The sequence below is a fragment of the Solanum tuberosum genome, unplaced genomic scaffold (assembly GCF_000226075.1).
Source record: "Solanum tuberosum cultivar DM 1-3 516 R44 unplaced genomic scaffold, SolTub_3.0 scf00119, whole genome shotgun sequence".
Lineage (NCBI taxonomy): Eukaryota > Viridiplantae > Streptophyta > Magnoliopsida > Solanales > Solanaceae > Solanum > Solanum tuberosum.
In genome coordinates, this window is record NW_006239045.1 from 1,296,666 (window position 1) to 1,315,201 (window position 18,536).

The 18,536-nt window shown below is 34.4% G+C and overlaps 1 protein-coding gene across 1 annotated transcript; it reads left to right on the forward strand.

The window, feature by feature from the left end:
• Positions 1-3,677: 3,677 nt before the first annotated feature.
• LOC102603856 (protein TIC 40, chloroplastic) lies at positions 3,678-17,928 on the forward strand. Its single transcript, XM_006350279.2, has 14 exons — positions 3,678-4,078; positions 8,774-8,888; positions 9,050-9,107; positions 9,209-9,226; positions 10,083-10,389; positions 13,248-13,342; positions 13,420-13,489; positions 14,575-14,653; positions 14,934-14,974; positions 15,430-15,475; positions 16,273-16,367; positions 16,912-17,015; positions 17,175-17,222; positions 17,538-17,928. The coding sequence occupies exons 1-14, from the start codon at positions 3,883-3,885 to the stop codon at positions 17,595-17,597; spliced, it is 1,332 nt and encodes a 443-aa protein (XP_006350341.1). The 5' UTR covers positions 3,678-3,882; the 3' UTR covers positions 17,598-17,928.
• Positions 17,929-18,536: the final 608 nt, after the last annotated feature.

The following is an 18,536-nucleotide window of genomic DNA, read 5'->3' on the forward strand; positions in this document are numbered from 1 at the left end:
GGGGAGGGGGGGGGGTAATTTACTCATCAGTAGTTAAATAAGGTTACAATTCGTAACAAGTACCCTTTGCCCATATTTGATGATTTGTTTGACCGGCTACAGAGTGGTTTGGTTTTCTAAATAAGTTATTAGAGGTCCCGATATCATCAATTGAAAATTTGAACTGACGATATTCTTAAGACTACATTCTGGAGCAGTATAAGTACTATGAGTTCTCGGTGATGTCTTCGGTCTAAATAATGCCCACACTACTTAATGGAGTTGATGAACAAGGTGTTTAAGCCCTACTTTGATTCCTTTGTGATCATCTTCATTGATGATATATTTGGATATTACTCTAAGAGTAAATAGGAACATGAGTACCACTTGAGAATAGTGTTGAGTTTTCTCAAGGAGAAAAAACTTTGTGCAAAATATTACAAGTGTTGATTTTGGTTGCCTTTGGTGTCCTTTCTAGGCCATGTGATTTCAAAGGAAGAGGTTAAGGTAGACTCATAAAATATTGAGGCAGTTAAGAATTGGCTTGTGCTTACCTTCATGACCGAGATTCATAGTTTTGTAGGGTCGGCTACTTACTATTGTAGGTTCGTGAAGGAATTTTCCTTTATTCCTTCTCATTTGACATGTCTGACTCAGAAAGAGGTACCCTTCTTTTGGTTTAAAGAATATGAGGATAGCTTCCATCAACTCAAGAATGTTGATCACTTCCTATTCTTGCGTTGTTAGTAGAGAGTGAGGATTTCATTGTACATTGTGATGCCTCATGTTTTGGTTTAGGTGTTGCTTTGATGCAGGAAAGGAGTATTATCACCTTTACTTTTATACAGTTGAAAATGCTCAACAAGAATTATGCTACTCATGATTTGGAGTTTACTACTATAGTTTTCGCACATAATATATGGAGGCATTATTTGTACGGAGTTCGCTGAAAAGTGTTTACTAACCACCATACTCTATAACATATTTTCACACAAATAAATTTGAATTTGAGGTGACGTAAGTGGATGGAGTTGTTAAAGGATTATGATGTAACCATTTTTTATTATCTAGGTAAGGCTAATGTGGTAGCCTTACCAGCTAGATTAGCTTGGAGCATTGGTAACTTGGATTGTTTACCAATTACCAAACATCTATTGGCTAGGAAAGTGTAGGCTTTGGTTAACAGTTATATGCGACTTGAGATATTTGAGAGGGGTGGATTACTAGTTAGTATAGACGCAAGGTCTGCATTTCTGGATAAAATCAGAGTAAGATTCGTGATAAGGTTTTGCAAGGTAAGGCCAAGGAGGACCAGGTTCTTTGGCCTAAAAAAATTGATTTTGATAAATTGAAAATGAAACAAATTATATTTTTGACTAATTATCAAGCTTATTAATTTTAACAACATAAAATAATTATTTTTAAATAAAGAGACTAATTATGTAACTTAATTAATTTTGAAGAAATAAAATGCATACTTAATTTAGAAACTAATTTGGTCAGATATTTTCAAATATCTATTTAAAGGAAAACTTATATAAATCTATATAAGCGATATAGAAATATATTTATTTATTTATTGACAATGACAATTTTTCGTTGCAATTGCTTTTGAAAATATTTTAATCTTTGTAAAACAATTATTTAGAATTGAAGAAACTCCAAAAATTAATTAAATCATGGAGGGTCAAAATTGGATGTCAACAATTACAATACATATCTAATGGTTCAATCAAAAGACCATTTGAAGCTCATTTGATTTAGATGGTACCATTATTGGAACTCACATGTCAAAATTCCAATCTTCAAGAAAGTACCAAAAACTCATCCGAGACCTTCTGAATGCAATGCAATAGTACGAATCGATCATAAAACATGTTCCAAATATGTTAGAGACACCAAATCACCAATACAAGATCGTCTTGACTACCACAACAAGCAAGAAAAATATTAGTGATGGAATAAAGAAAAATCCCAAATATACGAATTCAGAAGATGCAAAACAATGGATTCAATACACAACCAGGCAATTAAGAATTACTGTGACAAGTCAACAAGAAAGGACTCGGAGAATCAGACGCAATAATAGGATCTTCTGTAACAAAGACAAAGGATTCACATGTTGATCAATGGTTACTCATATAAAAAAACTTTAGCAATTAGGGGCCAATTGAGTCAAAAATACCTTTTGGAGATGGATCTCTTCACAATGATATCAGTTCTTTCTGTGTAGAGGGAAAGATTCATGGGGTATTTATAACCTCAGCTGATTCTTGATGAAGTGTTGATGGTTCATGGCTATAAGTTCATAGATCTGTTGTTTGAACCCATTTTGAGCCGAAAAAGTCTTTAATGAGGTCGAATCCATGATACTTGTGAGACATTATGTGTCTATGTGGAATTCACTCAAACTCAACAATACTGGTTCAACATAAATTGAAGAATTTGAGGCGTTTCGGAGGAATATTGATGAAGTTTTCCTGAAGATGAGGTCTTCTTGGACCATTTGAACTCAATTAGTTTCCTTGTTTAGCTTTTCTGTGTTTTGTTGTTTGTTGATAAACCTGGGTCACTATTGGGCCTGGGTCAAAAACGTTTTTTTTGGTAATAAATGGGCTATGCCCTATTATTGATTTTTAAAAAAACAATACCGTCTTGACTATGGTCAAACTTCACTTTTTTAAAACTCCAAAAATTCAACTAAAGGCACAACTCTCTCTCAAACACCCTGTGATCATTCAAACCATCCAATCAAGCTAAAAATGATCTTTTATACTTAACAAGATCGTTAGAACTAGGAACCGACCTCGTCAACTCAATATCTTAATTTTGGTCAAACTTTTTAAATTTTAAACTTTCAAAATTGAAAATCTCAACCAATCCTCATCTGATCACAGCGCCACCCATTCTCCCAAGTTATAAACAACATAAAGCTAACAAAAGATTCAAATTGAAATGAATTCAAAAAAATAAAATGATCATACGACTCATTACAAAGTGATGTTATTAAAAAGAGAGCAGAAGGATGTAATAGGCAAAATCAAGAGAAAGACACCAATGAAGGTCACATAATGGTTCAACTTAGCAAATGCAAACAAGTGTTTGACACGTTAGTTCACCCGTACTAAGAGCTAAAATGACTATAATGTCCGTAAAATGAATTTTAAGTTCATGGCTTTTCTAATATATAGGAAACCTTTTATTATTTTTTTGTAAATAAAGAAGAAAATCTAAAAGAAAATTATTTTTATTCACTTTTTATATACTTTTGTATATCACTAAAGGATCTGATGCAGTAGACGAGGCTACTCCTCTATTAATCAGAGCTTTTGAGTTCTAGTTCCGGCTAAGAAAAATTCTTGATACGAAGTGCTTCTCCCCAAATGAAATGCGACATGAGTTCAGAATAATCAAGCTCCAATGTGGAATACCAGACATCGAGTGGAAAACAAAAAAAATATACTTTTATATAATATATAACCTTTTAGAATTGATCTTTATAAATATTGAACTAGTTTCAATTACACGTGTAATAAAAATATAATGAAATAGATATTGAATTACTTTTAGAAACAACAACAAATTAATACATCATAACAATAATATATTTAATGTATAATTTTATGAAATAATTAAAAAATAAAATATAAGTGTACCCATATTAGATGGACATTTTACCAAATCCTTGACTCAACCTTAAACCTTTATGTTGGGGCAGAAAGCTGCTGCAAAACCTATCCATATAACCCGCTCCATTTTCAATTCATAACACTCTTCTCCAGCCGATATCACACTTCACCTCTCTTCTTTGGAAAAATAAGCGAAAAAGGAGATACCCTTTTGCACTTCTGATCTTCTTCTTCAGTAATTATCAGCAAAAAAAGTTGAGTGTTTTTCAAGGTGATGGAGAACATATGTATAGTTTCTTCACCTAAAATGGTATTGGGTCTCTCTTCAAACCCAGTAATTTCAAACAAACCCTTGTTTGGCCTTCCTCATCTACCCAAAAGACCCTTCAAGAATGGAAGAATTGTCAGACCCACAACTTGTTTTGAGGTGGTATCTTGTTTTCAGAGTCCAAGGCTCACTAAAAAGATTGGTACTTTCAACTCTTTTATCTACTTCTCAATTTCTTTTTATCTTAAATGTATTCTGTGTTTTATTTGAAGCTTCAGTTCATCTTAAAGTAGATGTTCATTACCCATAATTAGCTGTCCTGAAAGATAATTTTCGAAATTGTGGTGTTGTGTGTTATTTTTTTTGTTTATTTAGTAGTTGGAAAGTGCAGTTTTGATTTCTCTTCATGTAAAAATTGAATCTTTTAATGAATGTTGTGTTACTCTGAAACTTGATTGCATATTATGGTAGAAAATAATCACTGTGAGGAGCAATCTTTTAAGAGAAATTTCTGAATTATGGTTACTAGAGTTGTTTCAAATTTTGTTGGTTCTGTGAAGTGCTCCTTATTCTTATTAATAATAAATCTATTCCTTGGTCTCCTCTTTGTATGTGTATTGTGTTTATCTGATTCATCACTGAAAGAGTAGATTTGTTCTTTTGCATTGTAGTTCTTAGAGTTGTTTCTAGATATATTTACTTGTTAGGGGGTGCATTAGGCTGAGTTTTAATCATGTTAATTTTGCTGTTTCTATAGGACTAGGAGCCATTTTATATTTGTCTAAAGCTTGGCTGCATCTCAAACAAGAAATTCAGTATTAACAGAAGTTATCTTTTGAGAGAAATATTTGAAAATTTCAGTACTAAAAATGTTTCTTGATTTATTTGCTTGTTGGTAGGCATAAATGCCAATTTGTTCCTACTAAAATAAGTGAATTGATGTCTGTGTGGAATTGTTTAAAGTGCGAGGGCTGTGACATTCTGCTAGTTGTCTCTTGTGTGGATTTGCTTGCTTGTGCATATGTTTGTCATTTGGTTGGGTAGGACACTTTGTCGATATTTTTTTCTATTAGTAAAACAAGTGTCCTGCGGTGAACTTTGATGTGAAGAACAGAGGGATGGATAAACTTAATGATAATTCTTTTTGTCTAGATACTAATGGATTTTAAGTCAGTTCAGTATTTTGTTATAGGATTCAGAAAGGTTGCTATGTTTGTGAGGTAACTGTATAGGCTGATAGGTTGCAAAAGTAAAATAACTTTTGCAACTTTTGACTATGTTAATGGGTAGATGGTAAAACTTACTACCCGAGCTAGAATCATTATCAAATGCAAATCAAGTATCTTGCAAATGAAGGCTTTTGGTACTCATAGTTTAGATGATGTCTTCTGATTATTGAGTTGTGGATGACATCAAGAACATGGTGACTGATTTCAAGTAATCTATTGATGAGGTTAATGTGGGTGCTTCCGTAAATGGTAACCTGTACTGGTTAATGAAATCAATGTATCAAAAGATCACATGTATGCTAATATAATTCATTTTACTGGAAAGATTACATAGGTATCTTTATGTTGCCAGCTTTTGGATTCATTTTAGAATTGATAAGATCTTAACTGTTACATGCTCCATCTAAAAATAAAAAACTGTTACATGCTGATTTATAAGGCAAGTAGGACTGGAAATGAAGAAGGAAATCATTGAATAATTGGCTTATAGATGAATTAGCTATATTTCATGAAATTCATTGCAGCACACCTAAATACTCAAAATCGCACTGCTATGGAAGCTTAATATAGTAGCCTAAAGCTCAAATAGTTTACTAAGAAGAACAATACATAAATCTTTTCTTCTTGTTTGATAACTGAGAGATCCCTGCTAATGGTGCACTGTTTGAAACTTGGTGGATAATGGACCGCCCACCCTTCTCCACTTAAATACCAGGCTTTTGACTACTACAAGGTTTGGACCCATTAGTGTGCCTAACCCAAACATCACAAGTTGTGCTCTCACTACTAGACCAAAGGCCTGGGGACGAAACAATGCATAAATGTAGATCTAAAACTACCAAAAATATGCTACAAGTAAAAAATCTCTAGGATGAAAGATTTTCCCACTTCCGGTTGTGTCTGCATCATCCTGCTCTCAATTGATGTAAACTCAGTCTCGAGTTTTGTGCTGTTGCCGACGGGTAGTAATATACCCCAATGAAATCATGCCCATAGGGGCTTATATTTTGGGAGGCATGCAACAACAAGGCCAAAAGTCCATCTAGTGCACTTTATGTAGGTAACTAGGTATTCATATGCCCTTCACTTGGATAAAGGAAAAAAATAAAAGGAGAGAAAGCCTAAAATATAAAAGTATTCTCTAAAATATTACAAGCAGGGCATATGTTGATTAGTAACTATAGTTAAGGGCTCAAAGTGGTTAAGCATATAAAAAATCTAATATACCATTTATAAATGTGTAATTTGGAAATTGATTGTTTTAATTTGTTGAAGAATGATTCCAATATGTAGTATGTTCTTATGTCAGGAAAAAGTTACTTACGGCCTGATGCAGTTGCCAGCTCAAGTTTCTTGATAAGATATTGTTCCCAAAATATATTATAGGGTAATGGTAGAGAAAAAATTTGGAGATTGGAGAATTTTATATTGGTTTAGCAAAAATATATATTTGTTAAAAGAGGAAAGGAAGATCTTTGCGTTTTTAACAAGGCCTTGCTAAGGAAATTGCCATGGAGATTTAGGATAAAGGAACATATACTATGGAGAGGTGTTATCAACATACATGGATGAATGAAGAAGCATGCCCGAGTAGACTTCAAGAGCTCTAGCTATGAATGGGGGTGGGTGTTGGAGAACAAGAAACATCACGAATCCTTTTAATTATGCACTCTTTGCAGGAACATTATACAGGGAAAGGAAGAATTAAGCATCTCTTTGCGGGTGGGGGATGGATGAAAGGGTAGTTTCTTTGCGGGACAGGAGGTGTGAATATAACATGTTAAGGATCACTTTTCCAAAATCTAGAATATTTTATACTCCCTCTGTCCCAATTAATGTGACTTACTTTCCTTTTTAGTCAGTCCCAAAAAGAATGACACATTTCTATATTAAGTAACAACTTTAACTATAAAATGTCTATTTTACCTTTAATGAAATGATTTACAGCCACACAAATTTCTATCATTCATTTTGGACCACAAGTTTTAAAAGTCTTCCTTTCTTTCTTAAACTTCGTGCCGAGTCAAACTACCTCACATACAATGGGACAGAGGGAGTACTAAAAAGAGATGATACTACATCAAGTTCTAAGATCACATGATGTGTGTGTTATTTGGGATCTCAAATTTATGAAGGAAATTTTGGGATTGGGACATAGTGGAGTTCCAAAGTCTACTTGAAATGCTCTACAAGCAAATTTACTGGTAGAGAGCCATGACAATTGGGTGTTAGAGAGCAGGAGTCTATTTTTCAGTGAAAAGCTACTACTGTAAGGTGCTAGCTAGAGTGAAGTTAGATTTCCCTCATCAGTTTGGACCCCTAGAGCGCTTGGAAAGGTATGTTTGTTTGCTTAGAGGGATGCAAATTTGACAACCAAAAACTTGAAAAAAGGAGGATTACTTATGTTAGTTAATGCTTCATGTGTAAACTCTTGTGTAGGACATGGGTCATTTCTTATTACAATGCTAGTTAGCATCTAAGTTGCTCATACTCTTCACTTTCGGTGCCACACCCGTGTCGACATGATGTGGGTGTGGGTGTGGGTGTGGGGTCCATACCCGATCTGGTCAACTAGTTTTGGGTACTTTGACCGAATTCGAGGGAGAAATTCTGGATAGATTCAATGATTTCTATAATCAAAACAAAAGCTAAGGTGAAATTGAAGAAAATGAAATACCTTGTATTTATAGATTTCTATTGTCACTCCCTTTCCTTTTATTTCCTTTCAGGATTCTCCTCTTGATCAATATTTCTTCTCAAGTTCTCCACATAATATCTCATAATTTAAGTTTTATAACTCTATTTTTAGATATTTGAATTATTTTTAGCTAAATCTCCGCACCTGTATCCATATATGGATTTGTATCCCCAATTTTTAATATTTTGATCATAGAGGATCTGACTTCTAGATCTGCACCCGTATAGTACACCCGAGTCTGAGCAACTTAGGTTAGCATCACATTTGTGGGAGCTTTTTCTATTGTTCGGGATACAATGAACTATGCTGGGTACTGTGAAGGATGCATTATTTAGTTGGGTCTTTAGAGAAGTGAAAAGAAGATGCCAAACGTGGGATGTATCTCCAATAGTACTTGTGTGGATAGTATTGTGGGAAAGAAATAGGAGATTTGAAAGGAAAGGCACAACTTTGTACATCTGAGGGGTAACTTCCTACTTTTGATTTCCTCTTGGTGCACCTATGATGGTTCCTATTTGTGTAGTATAATGGGTGTCTTTCGTAGTGAGTCATATCTTTTGTTGATTCTCTACTTTTGGGAATACTTCTATACAGAAGTGTTTTCATTATCAATATTATTATACCTGATCGAATAAACAACTGAATAAATTATTGGATGGTTCTTGTTCTTTAAATTCATTCACATCATGTTTACATGGGTAACGACAAAATTTCTCTGTAGTTGTTGCTTCTACAAATTCGGTATGTTTTATATCTGGCTAGACTGCCAAATTAGAGAAAAACTGTGTTGTTGGAAAGGAAAAGATTATACATAAAATTGCTACATCTTAAAGGGTAAAACCACTTTTTCCTGGATGTAGTCACTTTTCTTGTCCCAAATTTCTTATACATTATATCATTTAGTGATCCATTGTTATATTCTTGCTAATAATTATGCTGCTGAGCCTTTCCTTAAACGTCTTCTATGCAGTGCTGGGAAAATCAGGGAGGGGTTCTTTTGCTAGCACTACAACTTCAGGTGGCCAACAGACTTCTTCAGTTGGTGTAAATCCACAATTTTCAGCTCCATCGCAACCATCTCAAGTGTAATAATTTGTATTATCCCCGATTTAATTTGTTTCATCTTGTATATAACCTAACCTATCAGCTTCTCACTTTACATGTTTCTGTTATTGTGTTTCTATCTGCATTAACTATTAACATCTCTTGATTTGCTTACTTATTTATTGTTATTTGTCGTCTACAGGGGGTCTCCTCTTTTTTGGATTGGAGTTGGTGTTGGGCTTTCAGCACTTTTCGCATGGGTGAGAAGGAGAATTCTTTCAATTTTATTGGTTACACTCTTGTTTCATTTTTTTTTACTAACTCTTTACTTTTTACTTTTTTTTTCTGAAATATATTGCAGGTGGCTTCATACCTAAAGGCAAGTACTTCTTAAATGAGGTGTAATTATATTTTGCATGAATTTGATGCTTATCTCACTCTGTTTCTTATAGTGCTACTATCAGAGTGGCAGCTAAGAGAATTTAGACTTTTGAGAAAATATGAATTTTAACTTATCGATAATATGCCATGCACATGATGGGACATACCTCGTTTTTTATGAGCAGTAGTATCAAGAGGATTGACCACATGTTAAGAAAAAGGGACCAACAAAGCAGATACGGAAGACAAGAATGACCATGCATCAGTTGCTGGTATCTGTAATTACAAAATTAATGATGATGAGCACATCAAGCTAGAATACTTCTGAAATTAACTAGGGTCTTACTGTAGAATATGCTTTCGATGTTGACTAATTAAAATCATGCTACGTCATCATAATCTGGTATTGAGAGGCCAGCCATATCCTTATTTTTTAAAACTATTTTGCTATACTTGTCTGTTCTTTTAGAGTCCTAACTCTTGCTGTTAAATTTAGTTGATTTCTTTCTTCTTGTTTTCTGTGAGTTTAAAGATAAATTCAATGGTTATCCTCCTTTTAAACACCTAAATATTTCTGCTAATGAGTCGGTCTGAATTATGGATACAATAGTTGCTCAGGAAAACATAAAATGAGATTGCTTGTTTTAGGTGCCTTCTTTTTTATTCTGTGGCGGAAAATCGTGTTTTAAACTTCTTTCATATTCTTTTTGTTTCAAATGTTTTGGTTTTTAATTGTATGTGGATATATTTCTTTGTTTCCTATGTGGAGGCCACTGAGTGCAGCTACAGAAATTCGATAAAGCCCTACATATGTGTCTTAACTATTTCTGCATGTTGTTTTCCCATGCTTCCAGAAGTATGCTATGCAGCAAGCGTTAAAAACAATGATGGGACAAATGAATGGCCAGAATAGTCAATTTAGCAACAATGCTTTTTCACCTGGACCTGGGTCACCTTTTCCTTTTCCATTCCCACCACCACCAGTGTCAGGTCCAGCTAGTTCATCACCTCCACCACCTACTGCATCTACCTCATCTACACCATCAGCTTCATTTGCATCTCAACCAGTGACTGTTGATGTATCCGCAACTAAAGTGGAGGAACCTCCAACTGTGAATGTCAAAAATGATACAGAGGCTGGAAAGGAGCCAAAGAAAAATGGTACATAATGATTGCACTCTAAATATCATTTATTTCTGGTTCTAGTGTTTGTTTTTTTTTTTTTTCCTTTCATATAGAAAAACAGCAAATCTAGCAAGAAGGCAGGTTCATCGAAAGCCTCTTGACATTTACCCTTGAGTAGACCTTGTCAATGTCATGCTTTGATCACCCTTAACGTTGATTTGTCTATTAAACTGAAAGATATTAGGGGTCGTTTGGTAGAGTGTGTAAAATAATGCTAAATAGAGTGTATTAGTAATGCTTGTTTAGTTATACTTGCATTATTTGTACATAGATTATTTCTTATGAATTGTTTGGTTTGGTGTATTAAAAATACCATGACGGATTTCTCGGTTATCAAAAAAAAAAACCATGCATTATATAAAGATAATTGTTTACAAAAATATTCTTCACAATTATGGTGGAAAAGATGTAAAAGGGATTTTGAGGGGTAATTGGGTATTTAACCTCTAATGCATGTATTAAATCCCTATGCATTACTAGTACCTAGAAATCCATGGTATTAGTAATGCACTCTTCAATACACAATAAAGTGTAACTAATACAAGCATTAGTTATACATAGCATGAAAAAGTATACCAAATAAGGCACTACTAACACAGAGCTAATGCATGCATTATTTTTACTAATGCACTCTACCAAACGACCCCTTAGAGTATATCAGTGAAACAATTAAACTATCTTAAATGGGTGAGTTCGCCGCTAAATTTTAAGATTAAGCAATTTAGCCATTGATTTTAAAAACGCCAGAACATCAACCATCTACAATGCATTCTTGAAGGAATCTAGAGTGTCATGATGTGATCCTTTGTCAACTTCTGAGGTTTTAAATGGAAATTCATCTTTTCCGTTCTTTCTTATTTTCCAAGTATTTTCTCACCCTAAAACCACTTGCCATCTCTTTCATGCATGAAGTCACTATCACACATTATTGCTATGCTGGCACTCTGCAAGGGTGTCGCCCTAAGTTTGAACTAAGAAAAGGGTAATCCATCTAAGTTGTAGCCATGTTGATCCTACATAGCCCTAGAAATCTAACCTCCTTATGTATTACTAGAACCCATTGCTGACAACAGGGAGGGGAAGGTTGGTCTTTGGGAGAAAAGCTCTACATTGAAGTGCAGGGTAACCCGTCTAAAATAAAAGGAATGAGCAGGAGGAAGGTACCATTTCAATTTCTTTGAGGTTAATTCGTTTTAAGTACGGAGAAGGGACTAAAATGCCCTTCAGCCATTCAAATTGGTACAAAACTACCCTCCATCCACCTTTTGCTTCCCGGACCAAATACCCCTGAAGTCAACCTTTAGGCTCAAAAATACCCTTGATATTAATTAACCCTTTGGCTCATATTTCCCTTATTTTTAATAGCTCCCCTAAAGTAAAATCATTATTTATTATGTTGCCGAATATGGTTGGTCCAAATTTAAACCCTTCTCAAATAAATAATAAAAGCCACATATAATTCATATTTTGACCCAATATGCTTGAAAATAATATTAAAAAAATTACTAATTTCATGATATCTTTCTATTGGTCTATTTTAAATCCAATACCCAATTTGTTATAACTCAACTAATAACTTGGGATCCATCTAAAATCCGCGTTTGAATGTCCATCTAAAAAAAGATTATAATTTTTTATTAATTATACAATTGTCTCATTCCTTCTTTTAATTCTTTTTTAATCTCTTATTCTTATAAAGATATCGGAGATTCAAACTTGGAATGAACTTACTTGTTCATATTCTTTTAATTTATAATATTATCATGGTAAGGTAGGGGTGAGAATAGGAGAAAAGATTTTTTTTATTTTTTTATTTTGAATTTTGGGTACACAAAAGAAAAAAAATTCTTCTATATGAACTAATTATTTCTATATGAATGTCCTTATTTTCGTCCTTTTTTTCTCCCTTGTTTTGTCATAAATTTAAAAAAATAATTTAAAATGATGGACAAGATCCAAGAAGGAAAAAAGTGAAAGAAAGAGGAAGTGGAGAGGGGGGGAGGTGATTTTACTATGAAACCCAAAATCAGGTCAATCATATGAGCTCATATATGGAGGACCTAAAATACCCTTAAACTATGGAATTTGGTACAATATTGCCCTCCCATCCACCTTATGAGTGTGGACCCTTAGAAATAAGGGTTTTTCTGTGCCAAAAGATTGACGTCAACGGTATTTAAGAGCCGAAAGGTAGACGGAGGGTAGTTTTGTACCAATTCATATAGTTGAGGGGGATTTTAGGCTCTTCTACGTTTTAAGTATTTAAAAAAAATTATTTGTGCCTCAATCATCAAAAGTTTTTTTCTTTTCTTTTGCTAATCAAATAGATTACTGGCATGCATTCCACAACAGTCCCTGACCAGAGCCATATTTAGACTCCACTAATATCCCAGAATAACAATCTCTTCCAAAAAGAATAGTAGGACGCTTTGCGGAAAGAATGCTGATTTTGTAACTTGTATCCTCCTTTGACATCTTTCTTAAATGCTAAGAACTATTGTGGACCAGTAGAAATTGATACCTAGGTTTAGTTGTAGTGGGGCACTCCGATTTGCAACTTGTATTCTCCTTTGACATCTTTCTTAAATGCTAAGAACTATTGTGGACCAGTAGAAATTGATACCTGGGTTTAGTTGTAGTGAGGAACCAGATCAGTTTTAATGACATCAGAGGAATTCACTTTTATTCTAACCATAGTTACAAAAATGCTAATGCTTCCCAAGTTAGAACCACCTTTTTGCGATAGTGATACACTTTGCAGTACTCTTATAAAATATTTAGATTTTCTGGTTATGAACTTGTGATATTAAATCTGTGAATAAAACTCTTTGCAGCTTTTGTTGACATTTCTCCTGATGAAACATTCCAGAAGGGTGCCTTTGAAAATTTTAAGGACTCAACTGAGACAGCTTCAGTAACTGTTGATCAGGTCAGTGAGTAGCTATTATCTGGGAATATTGTGTCGTCTAACAATTGCACTTCAATAATTTTTTGAATCTCTATTAGGTAACTCAAAACGGAGCAGCTTCACAGTTGGGATTTGGTCCAAATACATCTGACAGTACCTCATCGACTGGTAAATTACTTTCTGGTTGGCCCTTATGGCATAGCTGTTGTACTACGGATATCATTCAAGCATCAGGATTAGATGCACATTCCCATCTTCTTACTCGTGTTTCTATTGGTCATTTTTCTCTTTTCTTCTTTGTCAATCATTATTTGTATTTGAGTTTACGAATCTTGCAATAGATAATAAAGATGGACATGCTTCATAGCTACATAGATCCTCTCATTTAGCCTATAGGGTGGTTTGGAGGATGTGGTAAGCTGTGAACAATGCCCAAGGTGGTTAAACTATGAAGTGCTTAATGCCCGGGCACTCTGTACTCATGCCTTGACAAAATGAAATGAGGTTGTATATTCCATAATGTGGTGGGGAAAACACATTCTGGGGTCTTTTTCTATTTAGGAAAAAATGGGGAGAAAGGCCAGTTTCTTGTGCAATTGCAGTATGTTTGTAGCATAATATAGATACGTAGTGGTATTTTGGTGAATCTCCTGGTTGTAAAACTCCAAGAAATGACATAACTTTTAGTACTTTTTGTGTTTTCAATGCTATCCTTTTGAGTCCAACAAAGGCTAAAGGCTGCATGATCATTGTAATGCACACATATCTATGTACAAACTTGTTTCTTTTAGAAGTGGGTAAAAAGTATAAACTTGAAAGTCAATAATCCATTTTGTATGAGATATTGCATGAGATACAGACAAATGAGAGTTCAGAAAAGAAGGATGAACATCCAGATCAGAAGCTGTGACTTTGTAATGACCCGAATATTGTGTTCTGTGGGAACCTGAGTAGAACTTCCTACATCCTAAAAAATGCTAAGTGCTCTAGCGGGCATGTTTTACGGAAGAATGGCTTATTTCTTACAGATCCCATGGAATTCTGTGTCCATAAACTTGTTTTCAGGTTGGAGGTTTTGAGTGATAAATAGTCCAGCTTTATTGGTCATGTCTGTTTATTACTAAAAAATGTTGTGTGTAACTTTACTTTTGCCTAATTTTCCTTCATGCTTTCTTTTTATGGAAAAATAGATTGCCTTCATGCTCTCTCCTCTCAGCTACAAGTAATTTTGCATGATCTGCTTTCTTGAACAGGAAAATCTAATCCGCTAATGTCAGTAGATGCTCTGGAGAAAATGATGGAAGATCCAACAGTGCAGAAGATGGTTTACCCGTAAGATAGCATCTACCTTTTCTTTGATGTTCTACTAGTTTGCTACTGCATATTCTAGTTTTTTTAAAGTTTATGGAGAAGGAAACGTTCTATTTATTTATTTATTTCTTGCGAAGTATTAATCTAATGTGACATTTCTCTTCTATGTTAAATCTATTTTGCTTTTCTTGTGAACACAGCCAGACCTTTCATCTTATTCTTATGTGACATCTTTTGTGTGTATAAACTAGTTGTGCTTTATTTTGATGAGAACCCAACTTTTTATTTGGTGTTTGTGCAGCTATCTACCTGAGGAGATGAGGAACCCTACAACATTTAAATGTGAGCTGTCATCTGATGAACTTTTCTACGAAATCTGACTTTTCCAGTACTCCTTTTCTTTATTTTAACTAGTGATGGATCTCTAGAAGGATGTAAGTGCTGACAAGTACATCTAGTATACATTGCCTAAGCTGTGCAACTTTTCTTATTAGTATTTTTCGCATTAGATGTGCTTAGCCAACTCATGGTTCAGGTTTTAGAGTAAAATTCATTTCCTCTTTTATCATTGACTGTTTGTCTGAATTGCTATGTTGTAGGATGATGCAAGAACAAGAGTTAAATGCCATTAATTGTTTATTCCTGTCCTCTTCTTATCAGGCATACTTGTCATTCTGGTTTCTTGTGACTCTACTACACTACCCTTATGGTTCATTGCTATAAGTTTTTAAAGCTCTTTTTATCTTCTTTCTCTATCAGATTAAACTAAAATGGTCTTGCATTTAATTTTATCACAGGGATGCTGCAAAATCCACAATACCGTCAACAGTTGCAGGACATGATGTAAGTCTGCTTCAATTGTCTTTCAAGTGCATATTTCTTTATTCCATGCCAAAATGCATTACTTGTATTATCATGCACTTTTCTAAACTTTCTGTTTGATTATCGTATTCTTATCAGTACCACATCCATCCACTGAGTTTTACCATAAGCACTGTCGCAAAGGCTGTTTGGATAGAAACTTATGCCATTCCTATAACTTGCTTTAAGTGTTAGGAAAAACATATCTTCGTGTGACTACTGTATCTGAACTGCTTCATTCTTTACCCTTCCACAGACTATTTATTTACTGGAGTAACCAGTTCCTTTTGAACTTGTGCAAATGAGATCTGACTTTTTCTTCTGCCTGCATAGGGTTAAAATTCTCATCTTGAATGTGAATATATTCCATTCCAATGTATGTATGACACTGGTTTACATTGGACCCTAATTGGTAGTTCTCATCTAGTTGATTCTTGTCCATCTGATTGCATTTCTAGTTTAGACTAGAACAATGCAAAGCTGTAAATGATTCTTCAGTACACACCTAATATCAACTGATATCAGTTATCTGTCTGGAATCAAATATTCGTAGGACTACCTACTTTGGTCAGGCAGCTTGCAGTTCTGCATTTTTGGTGTCGTTCTTTGCTTAATTTTGAAAAGAAAGGAAGGAAAAAAGAAAAGAAAAGAAGAGAACATGGAAAGAAACAGAGATGTTGAATCATCTGCCATTTTTTGGTTGATGAGGATTTCGTGTTAAATACTTCTCTGTGTCTATGAAAAACTTAACAGGGTTTTCATCATTTGCCCCATCCCAGGAATAACATGGGTGGAAACCCAGAATGGGACAACCGTATGATGGATTCCTTGAAGAATTTTGATCTTAGCAGCCCTGAAATCAAGCAACAATTTGGTAAGTTTAGAGTAGTTATATTGTTCTTTTCCTAATCTATTTGCAACAATAGCAGTGTCTGCAGCCCACTAATCTGGAGGGGGAGGGTGGGGGGGATAAGAGGGTCGTAACAATAGCTGAATTCCACTGAGTATCGACATATATTTTTCATTATCTCCATCTGATAAACAAAGTCATTACTAACACATATAGTTAAACATATGGTGATAGGTGATGGATGACTTCAATAAAATACCAGAACTAGGGGTGGGGAATGCGCTATTTGGGTTAAATTTGGGCGGGTCAATGAATGGGTCATTGCCCAACCATGGCCAGAGTTTAAATGGGCTAAGATGCGCTAAACAATGTATTGTAGACCAACCAGCCCAACATGAGCACACATGTTTAGGGAAATACTAGTAAATGTTATTGAAGGGGGGAGAAAATTTTGTTGTTATAGCATGTCAGGAAGACCTCCTTTCATGCTACAAACAGTTGCTATAGCAAAAAATATCGAATGATATGATCTGTATTTTTCTTTGTTTATTTGTTTTTATGGTTGCAGATCAAATAGGACTTACACCCGAAGAAGTCATTTCAAAGATTATGGCTAATCCTGATGTTGCTATGGCTTTCCAAAATCCAAGAGTTCAAGCAGCCATCATGGATGTATGCACTTGTTGCCCCCTTTCACCCCCCACCCCCATTATATCCTCTTGAATTTGTTGAAGTTCCAAAGAGCATACATTTGAATAATCATAGGATATATAACATGCATTTATTATTGCTTGAAATGTTGATGCACTCTGACTTTTATTTTTATTGCAGTGTTCTCAGAATCCACTGAGTATTGCAAAATATCAAAATGACAAGGAGGTAAGAACGTAATTTCATCTGAAACATGTCTTCTTGATATCGATATGAATTTGAGTATGAAGTTTGTACTTGTTATTGACTAAGTTGCATTTTGCTTCACTACATTAATACTAGAGAGCAGTAAAATGCATCAGTTTGACAGTTTAGAGCAATACTTGAAAAAAAGAAATTCCTATTCCATCTTATGTTTGCCCAGTATAGCACAAATTCAATGTATACATATTCGTTACTACTACGATTATTCTGTGGAACTGCATATTATGTTGCATGTATGTGTGTATATATTTGATAAATACCTAATACATATGGTTATAGGTGATGGATGTCTTCAACAAAATATCAGAACTATTCCCTGGGGTGTCAGGTTCACCTTGATTCTCTCCTTTCTGCTTAAATAGCTATTATGTGACAATGCTGTCATTTTTGTTCTGTTTGAGTGAGGTATCAGTCAGAATTGTTGGGCTCTGAGATGTAGTCTGTTGCAACGGATGCACATGAAAACATCGCCTCCTTTATATAAATTCATTGCCCTTCTCAAATTTTGTGGTTGTTAACATACTTGCCTTGGCTTATCAGTAGTCTTTAGAAGCCACTTCAGATGTAAATTTGCCAGTTTCTTTATGGTTTTAGAGTTGCATAAGCTTATTCAACTGTATGATTTGACGAAAATGCTCTATTCTTCTATCTTGAGGTATGCTTTTCTCACCGGGGACCTCCTGCAAAATCTTGAGTTTTTTTTCTTTGCTTTGTCATGAAATACTTCACTATGGAGTTGATGGGTCTCTAACAGGCCATAAAAGATATCGTCGATATACAAATCATCATAATCGAGCATAAATTTAAGGGAAAAGGGTCAAAAATACCCCTCAACTTTGGTTTATTAGTTGACTATACCCTTGCCGTTAAAACAAAGTTATTTATGCCCTTGCCGTTACCAATTTCATCATTTATACCCCTCAATTGACGGAAATCCCCAAATTGACTCAAATTAACCAATTTTACTTAAATTACCCAATTCTAACCCGATCCGACCCGACCCGAACCACCAAATAATATAAACCAATTTTTGTTCATCTTCATTTCTGTTAATCTTCAACTTTAAAATTAATAAAAAAAAAGTCCAACATAATAACAAATTAACAAGCAAAAGCTGTAACAGTGCCCAAAAATACAATAATATCAAACCAAAAATTAAAATAATCAACAACAAAGTGTAATAGCATACACAAACTTGAACAACGAATATGAATGAAAAATTATTGGAGCTTGAACTCCCTAACCAAATCTGAAACACAGAGAATAGAGTGAAAAATG